The sequence below is a fragment of the Oncorhynchus mykiss genome, chromosome 9, assembly GCF_013265735.2.
Source record: "Oncorhynchus mykiss isolate Arlee chromosome 9, USDA_OmykA_1.1, whole genome shotgun sequence".
Lineage (NCBI taxonomy): Eukaryota > Metazoa > Chordata > Actinopteri > Salmoniformes > Salmonidae > Oncorhynchus > Oncorhynchus mykiss.
This window is the reverse complement of record NC_048573.1, coordinates 73,177,742-73,199,679: the sequence shown is the minus strand read 5'-3', so window position 1 is coordinate 73,199,679 and position 21,938 is coordinate 73,177,742. Positions and strand designations below refer to the sequence as shown.

The window sequence follows — 21,938 nt, the reverse complement described above, 5'->3', positions numbered from 1 at the left end:
TCGCTCTCTGTCTCTCGCTCTCTGTCTCTCGCTCTCTGTCTCTCGCTCTCTGTCTCTCGCTCTCTGTCTCTCGCTCTCTGTCTCTCGCTCTCTGTCTCTCGCTCTCTGTCTCTCGCTCTCTGTCTCTCGCTCTCTGTCTCTCGCTCTCTGTCTCTCGCTCTCTGTCTCTCGCTCTCTGTCTCTCGCTCTCTGTCTCTCGCTCTCTGTCTCTCGCTCTCTGTCTCTCGCTCTCTGTCTCTCGCTCTCTGTCTCTCGCTCTCTGTCTCTCGCTCTCTGTCTCTCGCTCTCTGTCTCTCGCTCTCTGTCTCTCGCTCTCTGTCTCTCGCTCTCTGTCTCTCGCTCTCTGTCTCTCGCTCTCTGTCTCTCGCTCTCTGTCTCTCGCTCTCTGTCTCTCGCTCTCTGTCTCTCGCTCTCTGTCTCTCGCTCTCTGTCTCTCGCTCTCTGTCTCTCGCTCTCTGTCTCTCGCTCTCTGTCTCTCGCTCTCTGTCTCTCGCTCTCTGTCTCTCGCTCTCTGTCTCTCGCTCTCTGTCTCTCGCTCTCTGTCTCTCGCTCTCTGTCTCTCGCTCTCTGTCTCTCGCTCTCTGTCTCTCGCTCTCTGTCTCTCGCTCTCTGTCTCTCGCTCTCTGTCTCTCGCTCTCTGTCTCTCGCTCTCTGTCTCTCGCTCTCTGTCTCTCGCTCTCTGTCTCTCGCTCTCTGTCTCTCGCTCTCTGTCTCTCGCTCTCTGTCTCTCGCTCTCTGTCTCTCGCTCTCTGTCTCTGTGTCTCTCTCTATGTTTCTCTCTCTGTCTCTCTCTCTCTCTCTCTCGCGCGCTCTCTCGCGCGCTCTCTTTCGCGCTCTCTCGCGCGCTCTCTCTCTCACAACTGTAGTGTATGATATACCATTTTGTAGCTCAGAATCTCTACTTTTATCCCCCAAAAAAACTGAAATTAAAATTTGTCATAACTGTTGCTGTTCGCACCAACGATAGGTAGGCCTATCCCTTATCTAATGGGGTACATATACGGGCCACCTTCCAGCGTTCAGATGCTTGTAAAAATAGATTTGGTCATGTCATATAGGCTTTGTTAGTTGAGTTGACAAACAATGTAATTTGCTGGATCATTGTAACCAAATGCACTGTAGAAAATTGTGTTTTTACCGGAGTTGTGTAGCCTACCAGAGTGGACGCAACTTCTCATTTCAGAAATTGTCAATCAGTCAGATTTGAATTGTTCATGTTCATCATAAGGAACAGTTTTTGGTTTAAACAGTCAGTGTATTTGGTAATGTGTACATGAACAGTGTAATCTCATGAAGGACAGAAACCATTTTATTTATTTTGGCGCGTGGTTGCAGTCATTGGTCTGAGCGGGAGAAGTACTGTAAAATTCCAAACTGAAATTTCCATTTTGCTTTTGAGGTAAAATTCAAATTTCCATTTTATGAATTGGCTAAATGCCATGTTAATTTCTATACATAAATATTGACAGTACTAGCTAAAACAAACTTGTCATTTGTAATTTTTGTTCAGAACTCTGATCTCCCTTTTAAGGTTTCTCTCTCTCTACTCTTTCTACCCGTCCCCCCCCCCCCGTCCCTCTAGGTTTGTGGGCACCTTGAAGCAGCACACCATCCAGGGCTCTGTCCCCGGAGATGAGGACCTGAATGTGGAGCACCTCCAGCTCCTGCTGCTCCTCTTCCACAACCTGTCTGAGAGGGGGAGGCGCGCCGTGCTCACCCTGGTCACCCAGGCCATCACAGAGGTATTTAAATGCTCTTTAACTAGGTTGTCTTTGCATTGTCGTACCATGGGCTTGGACTCTCGTCACAACTATCATGACTCCTGACTTTACCAGTGGTGGCTTGGACTCTCGTCACAACTATCATGACTCCTGACTCTACCAGTGGTGGCTTGGACTCACGTCACAACTATCATGACTCCTGACTCTACCAGTGGTGGCTTGGACTCTCGTCACAACTATCATGACTCCTGGCTCTATCAGTGGTGGCTTGGACTCTCGTCACAACTATCATGACTCCTGACTCTACCAGTGGTGGCTTGGACTCACGTCACAACTATCATGACTCCTGGCTCTATCAGTGGTGGCTTGGACTCACGTCACAACTATCATGACTCCTGGCTCTATCAGTGGTGGCTTGGACTCTCGTCACAACTATCATGACTCCTGACTCTACCAGTGGTGGCTTGGACTCACAACTATCATGACTCCTGACTCTACCAGTGGTGGCTTGGACTCACGTCACAACTATCATGACTCCTGACTCTACCAGTGGTGGCTTGGACTCTCGTCACAACTATCATGACTCCTGACTCTACCAGTGGTGGCTTGGACTCTCGTCACAACTATCATGACTCCTGACTCTACCAGTGGTGGCTTGGACTCACAACTATCATGACTCCTGACTCTACCAGTGGTGGCTTGGACTCACGTCACAACTATCATGGCTCCTGGCTCTACCAGTGGTGGCTTGGACTCACAACTATCATGACTCCTGGCTCTACCAGTGGTGGCTTGGACTCACAACTATCATGACTCCTGGCTCTACCAGTGGTGGCTTGGACTCACGTCACAACTATCATGACTCCTGGCTCTACCAGTGGTGGCTTGGACTCACAACTATCATGACTCCTGGCTCTACCAGTGGTGGCTTGGACTCACGTCACAACTATCATGACTCCTGGCTCTATCAGTGGTGGCTTGGACTCACAACTATCATGACTCCTGGCTCTATCAGTGGTGGCTTGGACTCACGTCACAACTATCATGACTCCTGACTCTACCAGTGGTGGCTTGGACTCACGTCACAACTATCATGACTCCTGACTCTACCAGTGGTGGCTTGGACTCACAACTATCATGACTCCTGGCTCTATCAGTGGTGGCTTGGACTCACGTCACAACTATCATGACTCCTGACTCTACCAGTGGTGGCTTGGACTCACAACTATCATGACTCCTGACTACCAGTGGTCTCAGACTTTGACTCAGTCTAGATCAGTACTGACTTTGTTGTCAGAAAGTCTCTATCCCTGCTTAAATTAACATAATTCAAATTTGTACAAAAAAAACCCACATTTAGTGCAGATGCAAAGTTTGGTAACAGATTGATGGTAACAAACCGCCGTTCTGTTACCGAACTTAACATTTGCGTCTCCACATCATTCCGTTACTGTTGAATTGCCCACAGATACTGTAATTAGCTAGTTACCCTTATGCATGTGCAACACAGCAAGCTAGCAAGCTTTCTTGTATGCCAAACCAATACGATGGAGCCAACAAAACATGGCAGCTCTGCTTCTAGCTCCGAGGCGATAATTACAATAATTTCGCTACAACACTTTAATAACATTTGCTAAGTATGTGACCAATAACATTTGATTTAATAAAGTCCAATCTTCCTCTCTCCTCTGCTCAGGTGGCGGGTCCCCAGCATCAGGAGGCCCAGCTCAAAGCCGTACCCCTCAACCTGGCCCGCATACTGCTGGTTCTAGACTACCTGTTGCACCAGTACTCTAAGGTTCCTATGTACCTCTTCCAACAGGTAGGCTGAATGGCTGCTCCTTTTAATGGTTTTATTAACACTCTTGAATCAATTTCCACGGCCCAGTGGAAATCAAATTAATCAAAATGTGTCTGTTTTAAAACCACATCTTTGGGAGTTTTATTGTCCAGAAACATTTTATATATTTTTTTTTGCAGTAGGTCGTTGGTCAGAAGAGGTAGCCCTCCTAACACAGTGACTGACTGGATCCCCTCTCTCTCTTGCTTGCAGGTCCAGTATAATCTGCTGACCCCTCCGTGGTCAGGCCAGGGTTCAGTCCAGGACGGGTCCAAACGCAGCGCCCTGCCGCTCTACTGCGGCTTTAAAGAGGTGGAGGAGAACTGGTCTAAGCACTGCTCGGCAGGTAGGAGTAAGTCAAAGCCTTTCTGTTCTGTTTTTTTTTTAAAGGGGGAATAACCTCATCTGTAGATCTGGGCGGTATGGACAAACATCCATATCGCGATAGATTGACTGAGTTGTCGCGACAACGGTAGAATGAACAATCCGTTTATGAAAATGTGCACTAGCTACTTTGTTATAAAGGTTCTCTTTCTGTCAACTGCGTTTATACAAGCCCTCAGTCCAGCCTCTCTCAGCCTATTGCGGACAGTCTGAGCACTGATGGAGGGATTGTGCGTTCCTGGTGTAACTCGGGCAGTTGTTGTTGCCATCCTCTACCTGTGCAGCAGGTGTGATGTTCGGATGTACCGATCCTGTGCAGGTGTTGTTACACGTGGTCTGCCACTGCGAGTACGATCAGCTATCCGTCCTGTCTCCCTGTAGCGCTGTCTTAGGCGTCTCACAGTACGGACATTGCAATTTATTACCCTGGCCACATCTACAGTCCTCATGCCTCCTTGCAGCATGCCCCAGGCACGTTCACGCAGATGAGCAGGGACCCTGGACATCTTTCTTTTGGTGTTTTTCAGAGTCAGTAGAAAGGCCTCTTCAGTGTCCTAAGTTTTCATAACTGACCTTAATTGCCTACCGTCTGTCAGCTGTTGGTGTCTTAACGACCGTTCCACAGGTGCATGTTCATTAATGGTTCATTGAACAAACATGGGAAACTGTGTTTAAACCTTTCACTATGAAGTTCTAGGAAACACTAAACCCTTGTAGCTGATTGGGTTATAACGCCGGTTTGTAATGTAGCTGATTGGGTTATAACGCCGGTTTTTAATGTAGCTGATTGGGTTATAACCCCAGTTTTTAACGTAGCTGATTGGGTTATAACGCCGGTTTGTAATGTAGCTGATTGGGTTATAACGCCGGTTTGTAATGTAGCTGATTGGGTTGTAACGTCGGTTTTTAATGTAGCTGATTGGGTTATAACGCCGGTTTGTAATGTAGCTGATTGGGTTATAACGCCGGTTTGTAATGTAGCTGATTGGGTTATAACGCCGGTTTGTAATGTAGCTGATTGGGTTATAACGCCGGTTTGTAATGTAGCTGATTGGGTTATAACGCCGGTTTGTAATGTAGCTGATTGGGTTATAACCCCGGTTTGTAATGTAGCTGATTGGGTTATAACCCCGGTTTTTAACGTAGCTGATTGGGTTATAACGCCGGTTTGTAATGTAGCTGATTGGGTTATAACGCCGGTTTGTAATGTAGCTGATTGGGTTATAACCCCGGTTTTTAACGTAGCTGATTGGGTTATAACGCCGGTTTGTAATGTAGCTGATTGGGTTATAACGCCGGTTTGTAATGTAGCTGATTGGGTTATAACGCCGGTTTTTAATGTAGCTGATTGGGTTATAACCCCAGTTTTTAACGTAGCTGATTGGGTTATAACCCTGGTTTTTAACGTAGCTGATTGGGTTATAACCCCGGTTTTTAACGTAGCTGATTGGGTTATAACCCCGGTTTTTAACGTAGCTGATTGGGTTATAACCCCGGTTTGTAATGTAGCTGATTGGGTTATAACCCCGGTTTTTAACGTAGCTGATTGGGTTATAACCCTGGTTTTTAATGTAGCCGATTGGGTTATAACCCCGGTTTTTAACGTAGCTGATTGGGTTATAACCCCGGTTTTTAACGTAGCTGATTGGGTTATAACCCCGGTTTTTAACGTAGCTGATTGGGTTATAACCCCGGTTTTTAACGTAGCTGATTGGGTTATAACCCCGGTTTTTAACGTAGCTGATTGGGTTATAACCCCGGTTTTTAACGTAGCTGATTGGGTGATAACCCCGGTTTTTAACGTTCTCTCCTCTGTTAGATTCCACAGTAGTGCAGCCCAAATTCTACTGCGTCCTGTCACCCGAAGCGTCAGAGGACGACCGAAGCCGACTCGACAGCAAGGTGAAACTACACATCAAACTGTGAATTTATTAGTCCAGGATTTTAAAAACAATCTATATGGAGAGACATAACCCATAACTAACCTTTTTTTTTTTTTTAAATAGGACATTTTTTGTTATTTTTATTTAACCTTTATTTAACCAGGCAAGTCAGTTAAAGAACAAATTCTTATTTTCAATGACGGCCTAGGAACAGTGGGTTAACTGCCTGTTCAGGGGCAGAACGACAGATTTGTACCTTGTCAGCTCGGGGGTTTGAACTCGCAACCTTTTTAGTCCAACGCTCTAACCACTAGGCTACCCTGCCTAGTGGCTCATAACAAAGTCATGAAGCATTATACCTGAAGGAGATGAGTATAGTAGTAGTGTTTTTTTTTTTTTTTTTTTGTCCAGGTGTTCCAGAAGCTGTTCAACGGAACGGTGAAGTATAACGAGCTTTACGCCTGTCTGGTCTCCCTGCTCTCTGCCGGCTCTCAGTTTGATACAGCCAGGAGACAGGAGAACAAGCCCGTCACACCTGTGGTGAGGAACCAACACACACACAGGCACTCAACTGTAGAGGAACTAATGTCCTCACAATTATAGTTATACTCATAGTATAGTTCCTGAAACACACACGATAATCCTGGAACTAACACCAGTATATCTCTTGCGTTCTCAGGAGGCATGCTCCCTGCAGTACTACTTCCTGGTGCTGTGGAGGATCCTGGGGGTCCTACCCCCCTCTAAGGCATACATGGAGCAGCTGAAGGATGGCCAAGGAGAACCCAGCGAGAGTGACATCCTCCACACCCTGCGCTGGTCCTCACGACTCAGAGTCCCCACATATGTCAACTGGATCAAGGTATGTTGCCCTCAGTTAGTCAACCAGCCAGTCGGTCAGTTAGTAGGTCAGCCAGTTAGTAGGTCAGCCAGCCAGTCAGCCAGTCGGCCAGCCAGTCAGTTAGTAGGTCGGCCGGTCAGCTAGCAGGTCAGCTAGCAGGTCAGTTAGCAGGTCAGTTAGCCGGTCGGACGGTCAGTTAGCAGGTCAGCCAGTCAGCCAGTTAGCAGGTCAGTTAGCCGGTCGGCCGGGTCAGTTGTTCCCCTCGGACAAGTCTTATTTTTTCCTTCATTATCTTAGAAGCTGTTGTCTTACGTAATAAATATAAGACTAGGTAAGCTATTCATGATGTGTAACTACATTTGATATAATTTCAACAATTTGGATTCCCATCTAACCCCTTGTTGCTCGATAAACCACCTGTTGGATTAAGCTGAAGTGAACAAAACTCTTGACTGTTAATTCCTCTGTTTTCTCCGGTCAATCTCAGGAGCATCTGGTGACTCAGGGGATGAAGGGAGACCAAGCTACGTCTCTGATCGAGTTGGCTTCCTCCAGATGCAGCACCGTCAAGTACGACGTGGAGCTGGCTGAAGAGTACATCGCTAGACAGGTGGGTTGTGGGATAGGGTCGGTTAAGATACCAGTATCGTGGCACAGAAAACGAAACACGAAGAGAGTTTTAACTTTATGTAAAAGATTACAAACCTCCATTTATTTGTGTCATACAGCCACATGTATTTTCAAAACTATATCACACTATTTTTACAGCAGGTGTTTTCATGTTTGCCACGGATACAAAACATATTGCGATACTGGTATCGTCCTAGCCCTAGTGTGACAGTGTGTGTTCATGTTTGAACCTATATTAAACCGTGTGTGTGTTTTGTTCAATTCTCAATAAATCAACAGTGTTATATTATTTACAGATTTGCTACAAATGATGCATCGTTTTTAATATAGATTACATTCAGAGCCACGCATGTCTGTGTGTAACCTTTCCTTCCTCTATAGATCTCAGCGTTCTCCTGTGTGGACCCCAGCTCCATCCTGCCCTTGTACCAGGTCCCCTCCCTACAGGCCATCTATACTCTGGACGCCGTCATCTCCAAGGTCCAGGTGTCTCTGGACGAACATTTCTCTAAGGTGGCGGCGGAGACGGACCCTCTCAAGCCCTCGGAGATCACCAAGAACCTGCTGCCTGCTACACTGCAGCTCATAGACGTGTACACAGCCTTCACCAGGTGAGACAAATCCACTATCCTCTCTCTCTACCACTTTACTGAGACTATGTTCTCCCGTTGGGGGCAGAACAACTATGTTCTCCCGTTGGGGGCAGAACAACTGAGACTGTTCTCCCGTCGGGGGCAGAACAACTGAGACTATGTTCTCCCGTCAGGGGCAGAACAACTGAGACTGTTCTCCCGTCGGGGGCAGAACAACTGAGACTATGTTCTCCCGTCAGGGGCAGAACAACTGAGACTGTTCTCCCGTCAGGGGCAGAACAACTGAGACTGTTCTCCCGTCAGGGGCAGAACAACTGAGACTGTTCTCCCGTTGGGGGCAGAACAACTGAGACTGTGTTCTCCCGTTGGGGGCAGAACAACTGAGACTGTGTTCTCCCGTCGGGGGCAGAACAACTGAGACTATGTTCTCCCGTCAGGGGCAGAACAACTGAGACTGTGTTCTCCCGTCGGGGGCAGAACAACTGAGACTGTGTTCTCCCGTCGGGGGCAGAACAACTGAGACTGTGTTCTCCCGTCGGGGGCAGAACAACTGAGACTGTGTTCTCCCGTCGGGGGCAGAACAACTGAGACTGTGTTCTCCCGTCGGGGGCAGAACAACTGAGACTGTGTTCTCCCGTCGGGGGCAGAACAACTGAGACTGTTCTCCCGTTGGGGGCAGAACAACTGAGACTGTGTTCTCCCGTCGGGGGCAGAACAACTGAGACTATGTTCTCCCGTCGGGGGCAGAACAACTGAGACTGTGTTCTCCCGTCGGGGGCAGAACAACTGAGACTGTGTTCTCCCGTCGGGGGCAGAACAACTGAGACTGTGTTCTCCCGTCGGGGGCAGAACAACTGAGACTGTGTTCTCCCGTCGGGGGCAGAACAACTGAGACTGTGTTCTCCCGTCGGGGGCAGAACAACTGAGACTGTGTTCTCCCGTCGGGGGCAGAACAACTGAGACTGTGTTCTCCCGTTGGGGGCAGAACAACTGAGACTGTGTTCTCCCGTCGGGGGCAGAACAACTGAGACTGTGTTCTCCCGTCGGGGGCAGAACAACTGAGACTGTGTTCTCCCGTCGGGGGCAGAACAACTGAGACTGTTCTCCCGTTGGGGGCAGAACAACTGAGACTATGTTCTCCCGTCGGGGGCAGAACAACTGAGACTGTTCTCCCGTCGGGGGCAGAACAACTGAGACTGTGTTCTCCCGTCGGGGGCAGAACAACTGAGACTGTGTTCTCCCGTCGGGGGCAGAACAACTGAGACTGTGTTCTCCCGTCGGGGGCAGAACAACTGAGACTGTGTTCTCCCGTCGGGGGCAGAACAACTGAGACTGTGTTCTCCCGTCGGGGGCAGAACAACTGAGACTGTGTTCTCCCGTCGGGGGCAGAACAACTGAGACTGTGTTCTCCCGTCGGGGGCAGAACAACTGAGACTGTTCTCCCGTTGGGGGCAGAACAACTGAGACTGTGTTCTCCCGTTGGGGGCAGAACAACTGAGACTGTTCTCCCGTCGGGGGCAGAACAACGTATGTCTTCAAATAATAGGCTCAGTTGGCAGTAAACACATCTTTTAAATTGGTCTTCTTTCCATCTTGAAAAAGAATGTGTTGTTTTTGTATTTTATTGTGTGTCTCAGGTCCTACCTTCTGATGAGCCTACCAGAGGAAGGAGAGAACAAGCTATCAGAGGCTAAACTTCAGGGTTACGCTGCAGTGCTCTCTATAGGCTCCATGCGCTGCAAAGCCAACCTGCTCGGTACGTACTAGTGGGCTTATGGGTTTGGGCACGTTCTAGAGAAATGAATATATATATTCAGCAAGATCTAGTCAGCAATACCTAGTTAAAGTCTACTGTTTTCAGTCAGAGACGAGCAGTGCCCTCTCAGTACTCCTCTCACTCAACAACTGTGTGTTCCTCCCCTGTGTGTTCCTCCCCTGTGTGTTCCTCCACTGTGTGTTCCTCCCCTGTGTGTTCCTCCGCTGTGTGTTCCTCCACTGTGTGTTCCTCCCCTGTGTGTTCCTCCGCTGTGTGTTCCTCCCCTGTGTCTTCCTCCCCTGTGTGTTCCTCCACTGTGTGTTCCTCCCCTGTGTGTTCCTCCGCTGTGTGTTCCTCCACTGTGTGTTCCTCCCCTGTGTGTTCCTCCCCTGTGTGTTCCTCCCCTGTGTGTTCCTCCGCTGTGTGTTCCTCCGCTGTGTGTTCCTCCACTGTGTGTTCCTCCGCTGTGTGTTCCTCCGCTGTGTGTTCCTCCACTGTGTGTTCCTCCCCTGTGTGTTCCTCCGCTGTGTGTTCCTCCACTGTGTGTTCCTCCCCTGTGTGTTCCTCCCCTGTGTGTTCCTCCCCTGTGTGTTCCTCCCCTGTGTGTTCCTCCGCTGTGTGTTCCTCCGCTGTGTGTTCCTCCGCTGTGTGTTCCTCCGCTGTGTGTTCCTCCGCTGTGTGTTCCTCCGCTGTGTGTTCCTCCGCTGTGTGTTCCTCCGCTGTGTGTTCCTCCGCTGTGTGTTCCTCCACGGTGTGTTCCTCCACGGTGTGTTCCTTCGCTGTGTGTTCCTTCGCTGTGTGTTCCTTCGCTGTGTGTTCCTTCGCTGTGTGTTCCTTCGCTGTGTGTTCCTCCACTGTGTGTTCCTCCCCTGTGTGTTCCTCCGCTGTGTGTTCCTCCGCTGTGTGTTCCTCCGCTGTGTGTTCCTCCGCTGTGTGTTCCTCCACGGTGTGTTCCTCCACGGTGTGTTCCTCCGCTGTGTGTTCCTTCGCTGTGTGTTCCTTCGCTGTGTGTTCCTTCGCTGTGTGTTCCTTCGCTGTGTGTTCCTTCGCTGTGTGTTCCTTCGCGGTGTGTTCCTTCCCGGTGTGTTCCTCCCCTGTGTGTTCCTCCCCTGTGTGTTCCTCCACTGTGTGTTCCTTCACTGTGTGTTCCTTCACTCGTTCAGGTCAGAATGTGATGCAGAACCTTCCGTCGGCCGTCCAGACGCTGTGTGAGACGTGGAACAACATCAACACCAACGAGTTCCCTAACATCGGCTCATGGGTGTGTACCGCTGAGAGGGGGTGTGCCTGTGTTCCCCCCTCAGCATAATGACTGTCTGGGATACAGCCTGTGTTCCCCCCCCTCAGCGTAATGACTGTCTGGGATACAGCCTGTGTTTCCCCCCCTCAGCATAATGACTGTCTGGGATACAGCCTGTGTTCCCCCCCCTCAGCATAATGACTGTCTGGGATACAGCCTGTGTTCCCCCCTCAGCATAATGACTGTCTGGGATACAGCCTGTGTTCCCCCCTCAGCATAATGACTGTCTGGGATACAGCCTGTGTTCCTCCCTCAGCATAATGACTGTCTGGGATACAGCCTGTGTTCCCCCCTCAGCATAATGACTGTCTGGGATACAGCCTGTGTTCACCCCTCAGCATAATGACTGTCTGGGATACAGCCTGTGTTTCCCCCCCTCAGCATAATGACTGTCTGGGATACAGCCTGTGTTCCTCCCTCAGCATAATGACTGTCTGGGATACAGCCTGTGTTCCTCCCTCAGCATAATGACTGTCTGGGATACAGCCTGTGTTCCTCCCTCAGCATAATGACTGTCTGGGATACAGCCTGTGTTCCTCCCTCAGCATAATGACTGTCTGGGATACAGCCTGTGTTCCTCCCTCAGCATAATGACTGTCTGGGATACAGCCTGTGTTCCTCCCTCAGCATAATGACTGTCTGGGATACAGCCTGTGTTCCTCCCTCAGCATAATGACTGTCTGGGATACAGCCTGTGTTCCCCCCTCAGCATAATGACTGTCTGGGATACAGCCTGTGTTCCTCCCTCAGCATAATGACTGTCTGGGATACAGCCTGTGTTCCCCCCTCAGCATAATGACTGTCTGGGATACAGCCTGTGTTCCTCCCTCAGCATAATGACTGTCTGGGATACAGCCTGTGTTCCTCCCTCAGCATAATGACTGTCTGGGATACAGCCTGTGTTTCCCCCCTCAGCATAATGACTGTCTGGGATACAGCCTGTGTTCCCCCCTCAGCATAATGACTGTCTGGGATACAGCCTGTGTTCCCCCCTCAGCATAATGACTGTCTGGGATACAGCCTGTGTTCCCCCCTCAGCATAATGACTGTCTGGGATACAGCCTGTGTTTCCCCCCTCAGCATAATGACTGTCTGGGATACAGCCTGTGTTCCCCCCTCAGCATAATGACTGTCTGGGATACAGCCTGTGTTCCTCCCTCAGCATAATGACTGTCTGGGATACAGCCTGTGTTCCCCCCTCAGCATAATGACTGTCTGGGATACAGCCTGTGTTCCTCCCTCAGCATAATGACTGTCTGGGATACAGCCTGTGTTCCTCCCTCAGCATAATGACTGTCTGGGATACAGCCTGTGTTTCCCCCCTCAGCATAATGACTGTCTGGGATACAGCCTGTGTTTCCCCCCCTCAGCATAATGACTGTCTGGGATACAGCCTGTGTTCCTCCCTCAGCATAATGACTGTCTGGGATACAGCCTGTGTTTCCCCCCTCAGCATAATGACTGTCTGGGATACAGCCTGTGTTCCCCCCTCAGCATAATGACTGTCTGGGATACAGCCTGTGTTCCTCCCTCAGCATAATGACTGTCTGGGATACAGCCTGTGTTCCTCCCTCAGCATAATGACTGTCTGGGATACAGCCTGTGTTCCTCCCTCAGCATAATGACTGTCTGGGATACAGCCTGTGTTCCTCCCTCAGCATAATGACTGTCTGGGATACAGCCTGTGTTCCCCCCTCAGCATAATGACTGTCTGGGATACAGCCTGTGCTCCTCCCTCAGCATAATGACTGTCTGGGATACAGCCTGTGTTCCTCCCTCAGCATAATGACTGTCTGGGATACAGCCTGTGTTCCTCCCTCAGCATAATGACTGTCTGGGATACAGCCTGTGTTCCCCCCTCAGCATAATGACTGTCTGGGATACAGCCTGTGTTCCCCCCTCAGCATAATGACTGTCTGGGATACAGCCTGTGTTCCCCCCTCAGCATAATGACTGTCTGGGATACAGCCTGTGTTCCCCCCCCTCAGCATAATGACTGTCTGGGATACAGCCTGTGTTTCCCCCCCTCAGCATAATGACTGTCTGGGATACAGCCTGTGTTCCTCCCTCAGCATAATGACTGTCTGGGATACAGCCTGTGTTCCTCCCTCAGCATAATGACTGTCTGGGATACAGCCTGTGTTCCTCCCTCAGCATAATGACTGTCTGGGATACAGCCTGTGTTCCTCCCTCAGCATAATGACTGTCTGGGATACAGCCTGTGTTCCCCCCTCAGCATAATGACTGTCTGGGATACAGCCTGTGTTCCCCCCTCAGCATAATGACTGTCTGGGATACAGCCTGTGTTCCTCCCTCAGCATAATGACTGTCTGGGATACAGCCTGTGTTCCTCCCTCAGCATAATGACTGTCTGGGATACAGCCTGTGTTCCTCCCTCAGCATAATGACTGTCTGGGATACAGCCTGTGTTCCTCCCTCAGCATAATGACTGTCTGGGATACAGCCTGTGTTCCTCCCTCAGCATAATGACTGTCTGGGATACAGCCTGTGTTCCTCCCTCAGCATAATGACTGTCTGGGATACAGCCTGTGTTCCTCCCTCAGCATAATGACTGTCTGGGATACAGCCTGTGTTCCTCCCTCAGCATAATGACTGTCTGGGATACAGCCTGTGTTCCTCCCTCAGCATAATGACTGTCTGGGATACAGCCTGTGTTCCTCCCTCAGCATAATGACTGTCTGGGATACAGCCTGTGTTCCTCCCTCAGCATAATGACTGTCTGGGATACAGCCTGTGTTCCTCCCTCAGCATAATGACTGTCTGGGATACAGCCTGTGTTCCTCCCTCAGCATAATGACTGTCTGGGATACAGCCTGTGTTCCTCCCTCAGCATAATGACTGTCTGGGATACAGCCTGTGTTCCTCCCTCAGCATAATGACTGTCTGGGATACAGCCTGTGTTCCTCCCTCAGCATAATGACTGTCTGGGATACAGCCTGTGTTCCTCCCTCAGCATAATGACTGTCTGGGATACAGCCTGTGTTCCTCCCTCAGCATAATGACTGTCTGGGATACAGCCTGTGTTCCTCCCTCAGCATAATGACTGTCTGGGATACAGCCTGTGCTCCCCCCTCAGCATAATGACTGTCTGGGATACAGCCTGTGTTCCTCCCTCAGCATAATGACTGTCTGGGATACAGCCTGTGTTCCTCCCTCAGCATAATGACTGTCTGGGATACAGCCTGTGTTCCCCCCTCAGCATAATGACTGTCTGGGATACAGCCTGTGTTCCTCCCTCAGCATAATGACTGTCTGGGATACAGCCTGTGTTCCTCCCTCAGCATAATGACTGTCTGGGATACAGCCTGTGTTCCCCCCTCAGCATAATGACTGTCTGGGATACAGCCTGTGTTCCTCCCTCAGCATAATGACTGTCTGGGATACAGCCTGTGTTCCTCCCTCAGCATAATGACTGTCTGGGATACAGCCTGTGTTCCCCCCTCAGCATAATGACTGTCTGGGATACAGCCTGTGTTCCTCCCTCAGCATAATGACTGTCTGGGATACAGCCTGTGTTTCCCCCCCTCAGCATAATGACTGTCTGGGATACAGCCTGTGTTTCCCCCCCTCAGCATAATGACTGTCTGGGATACAGCCTGTGTTCCTCCCTCAGCATAATGACTGTCTGGGATACAGCCTGTGTTCCTCCCTCAGCATAATGACTGTCTGGGATACAGCCTGTGTTCCTCCCTCAGCATAATGACTGTCTGGGATACAGCCTGTGTTCCCCCCTCAGCATAATGACTGTCTGGGATACAGCCTGTGTTCCTCCCTCAGCATAATGACTGTCTGGGATACAGCCTGTGTTCCTCCCTCAGCATAATGACTGTCTGGGATACAGCCTGTGTTCCTCCCTCAGCATAATGACTGTCTGGGATACAGCCTGTGTTCCTCCCTCAGCATAATGACTGTCTGGGATACAGCCTGTGTTCCTCCCTCAGCATAATGACTGTCTGGGATACAGCCTGTGTTCCCCCCTCAGCATAATGACTGTCTGGGATACAGCCTGTGTTCCTCCCTCAGCATAATGACTGTCTGGGATACAGCCTGTGTTCCTCCCTCAGCATAATGACTGTCTGGGATACAGCCTGTGTTCCTCCCTCAGCATAATGACTGTCTGGGATACAGCCTGTGTTCCTCCCTCAGCATAATGACTGTCTGGGATACAGCCTGTGTTCCCCCCTCAGCATAATGACTGTCTGGGATACAGCCTGTGTTCCTCCCTCAGCATAATGACTGTCTGGGATACAGCCTGTGTTCCTCCCTCAGCATAATGACTGTCTGGGATACAGCCTGTGTTCCCCCCTCAGCATAATGACTGTCTGGGATACAGCCTGTGTTCCTCCCTCAGCATAATGACTGTCTGGGATACAGCCTGTGTTCCTCCCTCAGCATAATGACTGTCTGGGATACAGCCTGTGTTCCCCCCTCAGCATAATGACTGTCTGGGATACAGCCTGTGTTCCTCCCTCAGCATAATGACTGTCTGGGATACAGCCTGTGTTCCTCCCTCAGCATAATGACTGTCTGGGATACAGCCTGTGTTCCTCCCTCAGCATAATGACTGTCTGGGATACAGCCTGTGTTCACCCCTCAGCATAATGACTGTCTGGGATACAGCCTGTGTTCCTCCCTCAGCATAATGACTGTCTGGGATACAGCCTGTGTTCCTCCCTCAGCATAATGACTGTCTGGGATACAGCCTGTGTTCCCCCCTCAGCATAATGACTGTCTGGGATACAGCCTGTGTTCCCCCCCTCAGCATAATGACTGTCTGGGATACAGCCTGTGTTCCTCCCTCAGCATAATGACTGTCTGGGATACAGCCTGTGCTCCTCCCTCAGCATAATGACTGTCTGGGATACAGCCTGTGTTCCTCCCTCAGCATAATGACTGTCTGGGATACAGCCTGTGTTCCTCCCTCAGCATAATGACTGTCTGGGATACAGCCTGTGTTTCCCCCCCCTCAGCATAATGACTGTCTGGGATACAGCCTGTGTTCCTCCCTCAGCATAATGACTGTCTGGGATACAGCCTGTGTTCCTCCCTCAGCATAATGACTGTCTGGGATACAGCCTGTGTTCCTCCCTCAGCATAATGACTGTCTGGGATACAGCCTGTGATCCTCCCTCAGCATAATGACTGTCTGGGATACAGCCTGTGTTCCCCCCTCAGCATAATGACTGTCTGGGATACAGCCTGTGTTCCCCCCTCAGCATAATGACTGTCTGGGATACAGCCTGTGTTCCCCCCTCAGCATAATGACTGTCTGGGATACAGCCTGTGTTCCCCCCTCAGCATAATGACTGTCTGGGATACAGCCTGTGTTCCTCCCTCAGCATAATGACTGTCTGGGATACAGCCTGTGTTCCCCCCTCAGCATAATGACTGTCTGGGATACAGCCTGTGTTCCCCCCTCAGCATAATGACTGTCTGGGATACAGCCTGTGTTCCCCCCTCAGCATAATGACTGTCTGGGATACAGCCTGTGTTCCCCCCTCAGCATAATGACTGTCTGGGATACAGCCTGTGTTCCCCCCTCAGCATAATGACTGTCTGGGATACAGCCTGTGTTCACCCCTCAGCATAATGACTGTCTGGGATACAGCCTGTGTTCCCCCCTCAGCATAATGACTGTCTGGGATACAGCCTGTGTTCCTCCCTCAGCATAATGACTGTCTGGGATACAGCCTGTGTTCCTCCCTCAGCATAATGACTGTCTGGGATACAGCCTGTGTTCCCCCCTCAGCATAATGACTGTCTGGGATACAGCCTGTGTTCCCCCCTCAGCATAATGACTGTCTGGGATACAGCCTGTGTTTCCCCCTCAGCATAATGATTGATTGTGTGAATGACATGATTGATAGATTGATTTGTCAAGCCTTTCCTGGGGAACTGCCAGTTAATTCCGCGCTGTATATGTGTTCCATGGCTGTCATACCCGATCCAACTCGTTAACCAGCCCTGGGTTAGATCAATCAGGGATACAACACATTTTTGTGAAACGTCTGGGTTGCCCAGAGACGACGTTTGAGAATAATGACTGTGTCCGACTAACTTGTCTCGTCTCTTCTCTCAGCGTAATGCGTTCGCCAACGACACCATCCCGTCCGAGAGCTACATCAGTGCCATCCAGACGGCTCATCTGGGCACGCTCAGTAACCAGTCCCTGGCTCTGGCCTCGTCTCTCAAACACATCCTCCTCTCTCTGGTCCGCCTCACCGGAGACCTCATTGTGTAAGTTATTCTCTAATTCCAGCAGCAGCCACTTCCACACAGTCGATATTACATCAACACCTTCCACTATTGCAATGCTAATCTACCTTTCGGGATAAAATATGAGGTTCTCCCATTGACTGGGGTCTGTGTTTTCATCAAAGCCGGTACAGGAAGTGAGCGCCTGTTGCGTCTCTGGGATTTCCGATTTCCCTGGCGCTAGTAACCACTGCCTCCACAGTAATTAGTTCCATACTGGAAATTAATGTAGACATGGCCCCCCCCAGGACTGAGGAGTTGAACCCTCCCCAGGTTGAACCTCTCCTCCAAGAGAGCAGCATTAACACTCTCTCTGTCCCCCCCCCCAGGACTGAGGAGTTGAACCCTCCCCAGGTGGTACATGCCCTGCTCCCCCTCCTCTTGGAGAGCAGCACGGAGAGCGTAGCTGAGATCTGCTTGACCTCTCTGGAGCGTATCCTGGGCCCCGCTGAGTCAGACACCTTCCTGTCCCACGTCTACCAGAGACTGGTCACAGGATGCTACAACATCATCGCCAACCACTCCGACCCCAACAGGTGAGACTTGAACTTTGACCCGAGCAGTTAGGCTGAGACTGGAGTTGAGTCAACTTTAATGACCCCCCCCCCCCATCAATGATCCCCCTAATCAACTTGACAGGGCTCAAGAAAAACAGTTACATATGCCCACCCCCCCACCTTCAATAGAGTTCAAAGTTGGCTTTAAGACCTATTCGAAGGTGATTGACAGCTGTCATTTTGTTCCATGTGTTGTGTCTTAGTGGTCTGGATGAGTCTGTGTTGGAGGAGTGTCTGCAGTATCTGGAGAGGCAGCTGGAGAGCAGCCAAGTGTGCAAGGCCATGGAGGACTTCTTCTCCTTCAGGTATGTCTGTCGTTTCTGGTGTGGCTCGGTCGGTTAGAGCCGTGCTCCTACCAAAACACCGAGGTCGTGGGTTCAATTCCCACTGGGGTTTGTGGTATGTATTTTTCCAACGCACGACCGCAGACTAAGCCGTGTCGCAGTTCACGACCCGTCTCTCTCTCATAGGCGGCTCGTGAGTTTCAAGTTTGGGGAAGCGATCTTTTCACCCCCCCCCCCCCCCAAATATCCCTGCATGTAAATCATGCCTCTATCGTGGCATTTGCAGACCAATGTAAAATAGCCTGCTTTTCCTAATGTGATGAGTAGATTGGTTAGTCATAAATTAGGATTATAATATAACTCATTTGCTGGTAGCCTAGTAGTTGGGAGTGTTGGGGCAGTAACCGGAAGGTTGCTGGATGGAATCCCCCGGAGTGTCAAGGTAAACATCTGTTATTCAATCCCTGAACGAGGCAGTTTATTTAACCCACTGTTCCCCGGGCACAGAAGACGTGGATGTTGATTATGGCAGCCCCCCCCCCCCCCCTGCACCTCTCTGATTCAGAGTGGTTGGGTTAAAACGTGGGAAGACACATTTCAGTTGGATACATTCAGTTGTACAACTGACTCGGTTTCCACCTCTTTCCCTGTCTGCAACAGCTAACTTTTTTAAAAAAATTTAAGAGGATCTTGGAGAAAATGTGGCTTTTTAAAAAAAATCTAAACACATGTATTGCATTTCTACGACACTTTACATGACTGGAGACGTTGGTAGAATCCTACATGACTGCGTAGACTGCTCACCTCAACAATCAGATATTTCATATTTGAACGCTGCCCAAAATGCTCACCTCAACAATCAGATATTTCATATTTGAACGCTGCCCAAAATGCTCACTTCTCGACTGTTAGCCAGTAAACTAAATCATGCTCTCTGGTGTAGTAATTTTGGTTATTTTCTTTATTTCTGTATAGACGGGAGGAATTATATCATTTTGTTATTTATCTTCCCATATCATATTGGACGAGCTACCGATGGTCTCTTAACATTCTCTCTTGTTTTGTGTCTCAGTGGAGAACTGGTTCAGATCATGATGGCTACAGCCAATGAAAACCTTTCTGCTAAATTCTGCAACCGGGTGCTGAAATTCTTCACCAAACTCTTCCAGCTCAGTAAGTTTACCCTCCTCCTCTTCCTCTTGTTTTCCCCATCCCAAACCAGTCCTGCCTCCCAGACCAAAGTGTTGTTCCATACGGACCAACTAGAGACTTGTCCGCTCATCCTAATCTTGACGTCAACCCTTTTTACTCTAGTTTCTCAAGTTCGTTTCAGTTCTACCGTCTCTTTCATATCCTAAACCTCTCCTCGCTTCTTCCACCTCAGCGGAGAAGAGTCCCAACCCCAGCCTGTTGTGTCTGTGCGGCTCCCTGGCCCAGCTGGCGTGTGTGGAGCCGTCCAGGCTGCAGTCGTGGCTCACCCGCATGACGACCACGCCACCCAAGGACTCGGAGCATCTGGAGACGGTGCAGGAGAACAGGGCGCTGCTACAGGTGTGTGTGTGTGTGTGTGTGTCAGCACAAAAGCAGTTCTCAAGACTGGTCAACATTAAACCGTCTCAACTACAGGTAACTGCCAAAATCAAGGAGACACCTGAGTAAATGAGGGATACAAAGTATATTGAAAGCAGGTGCTTTTTGTGGTTCCTGTGTTAATTAAGCAATTAACATCCCATCATGCTCAGGGACAGGTATGAAAATGCTGGACAGGCCATTATTTTGGGTACCATGGCTACGCTCCCATCCACAGGTCACGGGTGATCACTGAACGGTTTGATGAGCAGGAAAAGGATGTAAACCATATGCCATGGCCGTCTCTCCGTCACCAGATCTCAACCCGATTGAACACTTAGGGGAGATTCTGGAGTGGTGTCTGAGACGGCGTTTTCCACCACCATCAACAAAACACCCGGAATTTCTTGTGGAGAATGGGTGTCACATCCCTCCAATAGAGTTCCAGACGCTTGTAGCATCTATGCCACGGTGCGATGAAGCTGTTCTGGCTCGCGGTGACACCCAACGACCCTATTAAAGACACTTTATGTTGGCATTTCCTTTATCTTGGCAGTTACATTATTATATCTCCGTGTTTTTTCTAGAATTGTTTGTACTCTTTTATCGGGGGTTTTGTTGAACGGGAGACCAAAACTATGACACTACAACATGGATCAAAAACATTTCGGTACTAGAATTTTTGTGTTACTTTCGGGACCTTCTGTCAAATGTCTCACGTCGTCTACTGACTGAGAGAAGATCAAGTCTGTAGATCAGTGTAGCCGATGTGGCCTTACCGTGCCTGGTTCCCTCTCATACTGCCTCTCGTCTGTCCTGAGGAACCACTGGGAGTCTGGACTGTACCATGTTATCTCCTCTCTCATACTGCCTCTCGTCTGTCCTGAGGAACCACTGGGAGTCTGGACTGTACCATGTTATCTCCCCTCTCATACTGCCTCTCGTCTGTCCTGAGGAACCACTGGGAGTCTGGACTGTACCATGTTATCTCCCCTCTCATACTGCCTCTCGTCTGTCCTGAGGAACCACTGGGAGTCTGGACTGTACCATGTTATCTCCCCTCTCATACTGCCTCTCGTCTGTCCTGAGGAACCACTGGGAGTCTGGACTGTACCATGTTATCTCCCCTCTCATACTGCCTCTCGTCTGTCCTGAGGAACCACTGGGAGTCTGGACTGTACCATGTTATCTCCCCTCTCATACTGCCTCTCGTCTGTCCTGAGGAACCACTGGGAGTCTGGACTGTACCATGTTAGCTCCTCTCTCATACTGCCTCTCGTCTGTCCTGAGGAACCACTGGGAGTCTGGACTGTACCATGTTATCTCCTCTCTCATACTGCCTCTCGTCTGTCCTGAGGAACCACTGGGAGTCTGGACTGTACCATGTTATCTCCCCTCTCATACTGCCTCTCGTCTGTCCTGAGGAACCACTGGGAGTCTGGACTGTACCATGTTAGCTCCTCTCTCATACTGCCTCTCGTCTGTCCTGAGGAACCACTGGGAGTCTGGACTGTACCATGTTAGCTCCTCTCTCATACTGCCTCTCGTCTGTCCTGAGGAACCACTGGGAGTCTGGACTGTACCATGTTAGCTCCTCTCTCATACTGCCTCTCGTCTGTCCTGAGGAACCACTGGGAGTCTGGACTGTACCATGTTAGCTCCTCTCTCATACTGACTCTAGTCTGTCCTGAGGAACCACTGGGAGTCTGGACTGTACCATGTTAGCTCCTCATACTGCCTCTAGTCTGTCCTGAGGAACCACTGAACTGGGCTCCCGAGCGTCGCAGCGGTCTAAGGCACTGCTTCTCAGTGCTAGAGGCGTCACTACAGACACCCTGGTTCGAATCCAGGCTGTATTACAGCCGGCCGTGATTGGAAGTCCAATTGGCCCAACGTCGTCTGGGTTTGGCAAATTGTAGGCCGTCATTGTAAATAAGAATTTGTTCTTAACTGACTTGCCTAGTTAAATAAATAAACTCAGTCTGGGCTGCATAACCACTTAAGATGCACAAAAGTTAACACACTTTTTAATATTTCGACACAGCATGTAATAACTGTCCATACAGGATAGAACACGTTACACTGCAAGAAGATACCGGAAGCTTCCAGCGTTGTAGGCTAACTTTCTTTGCAGTTCACGACCTTAGTACAAAGTTTGGGATAATATGCAAAAACACGGGGCAAAATATTGCTGATTTCAATGCTGCTCCAATGACTTTATTCATCCATTTTTGTCTGGCCTGCCTCTCGTCTGTTCCAGTCAAGATGGCGTTAGCTCCAGCTTCAGAGTGTGTGTGTGTGTGA

At 49.9% G+C, this 21,938-nt stretch overlaps 1 protein-coding gene across 14 annotated transcripts in view; it reads left to right on the top strand.

Annotated features, from left to right (window-relative positions):
• ubr4 (ubiquitin protein ligase E3 component n-recognin 4) overlaps positions 1-21,938 on the top strand; it is a 161,348-nt gene that overhangs the window by 32,362 nt on the left and 107,048 nt on the right. For 13 of the 14 annotated variants that reach the window (XM_036988970.1, XM_036988965.1, XM_036988957.1 and 10 more), the window contains 15 exons: positions 1,583-1,742; positions 3,418-3,543; positions 3,775-3,913; positions 5,765-5,847; positions 6,240-6,368; positions 6,508-6,690; positions 7,157-7,279; positions 7,681-7,910; positions 9,530-9,648; positions 10,812-10,909; positions 17,049-17,206; positions 17,554-17,760; positions 17,985-18,086; positions 19,138-19,238; positions 19,450-19,616. In XM_036988970.1, the coding sequence (XP_036844865.1) occupies positions 1,583-1,742; positions 3,418-3,543; positions 3,775-3,913; positions 5,765-5,847; positions 6,240-6,368; positions 6,508-6,690; positions 7,157-7,279; positions 7,681-7,910; positions 9,530-9,648; positions 10,812-10,909; positions 17,049-17,206; positions 17,554-17,760; positions 17,985-18,086; positions 19,138-19,238; positions 19,450-19,616 (2,125 nt within the window). The remainder of the gene's footprint in view (positions 1-1,582; positions 1,743-3,417; positions 3,544-3,774; positions 3,914-5,764; positions 5,848-6,239; positions 6,369-6,507; positions 6,691-7,156; positions 7,280-7,680; positions 7,911-9,529; positions 9,649-10,811; positions 10,910-17,048; positions 17,207-17,553; positions 17,761-17,984; positions 18,087-19,137; positions 19,239-19,449; positions 19,617-21,938) is intronic. The other variant, XM_036988959.1, reaches the window with a different exon arrangement.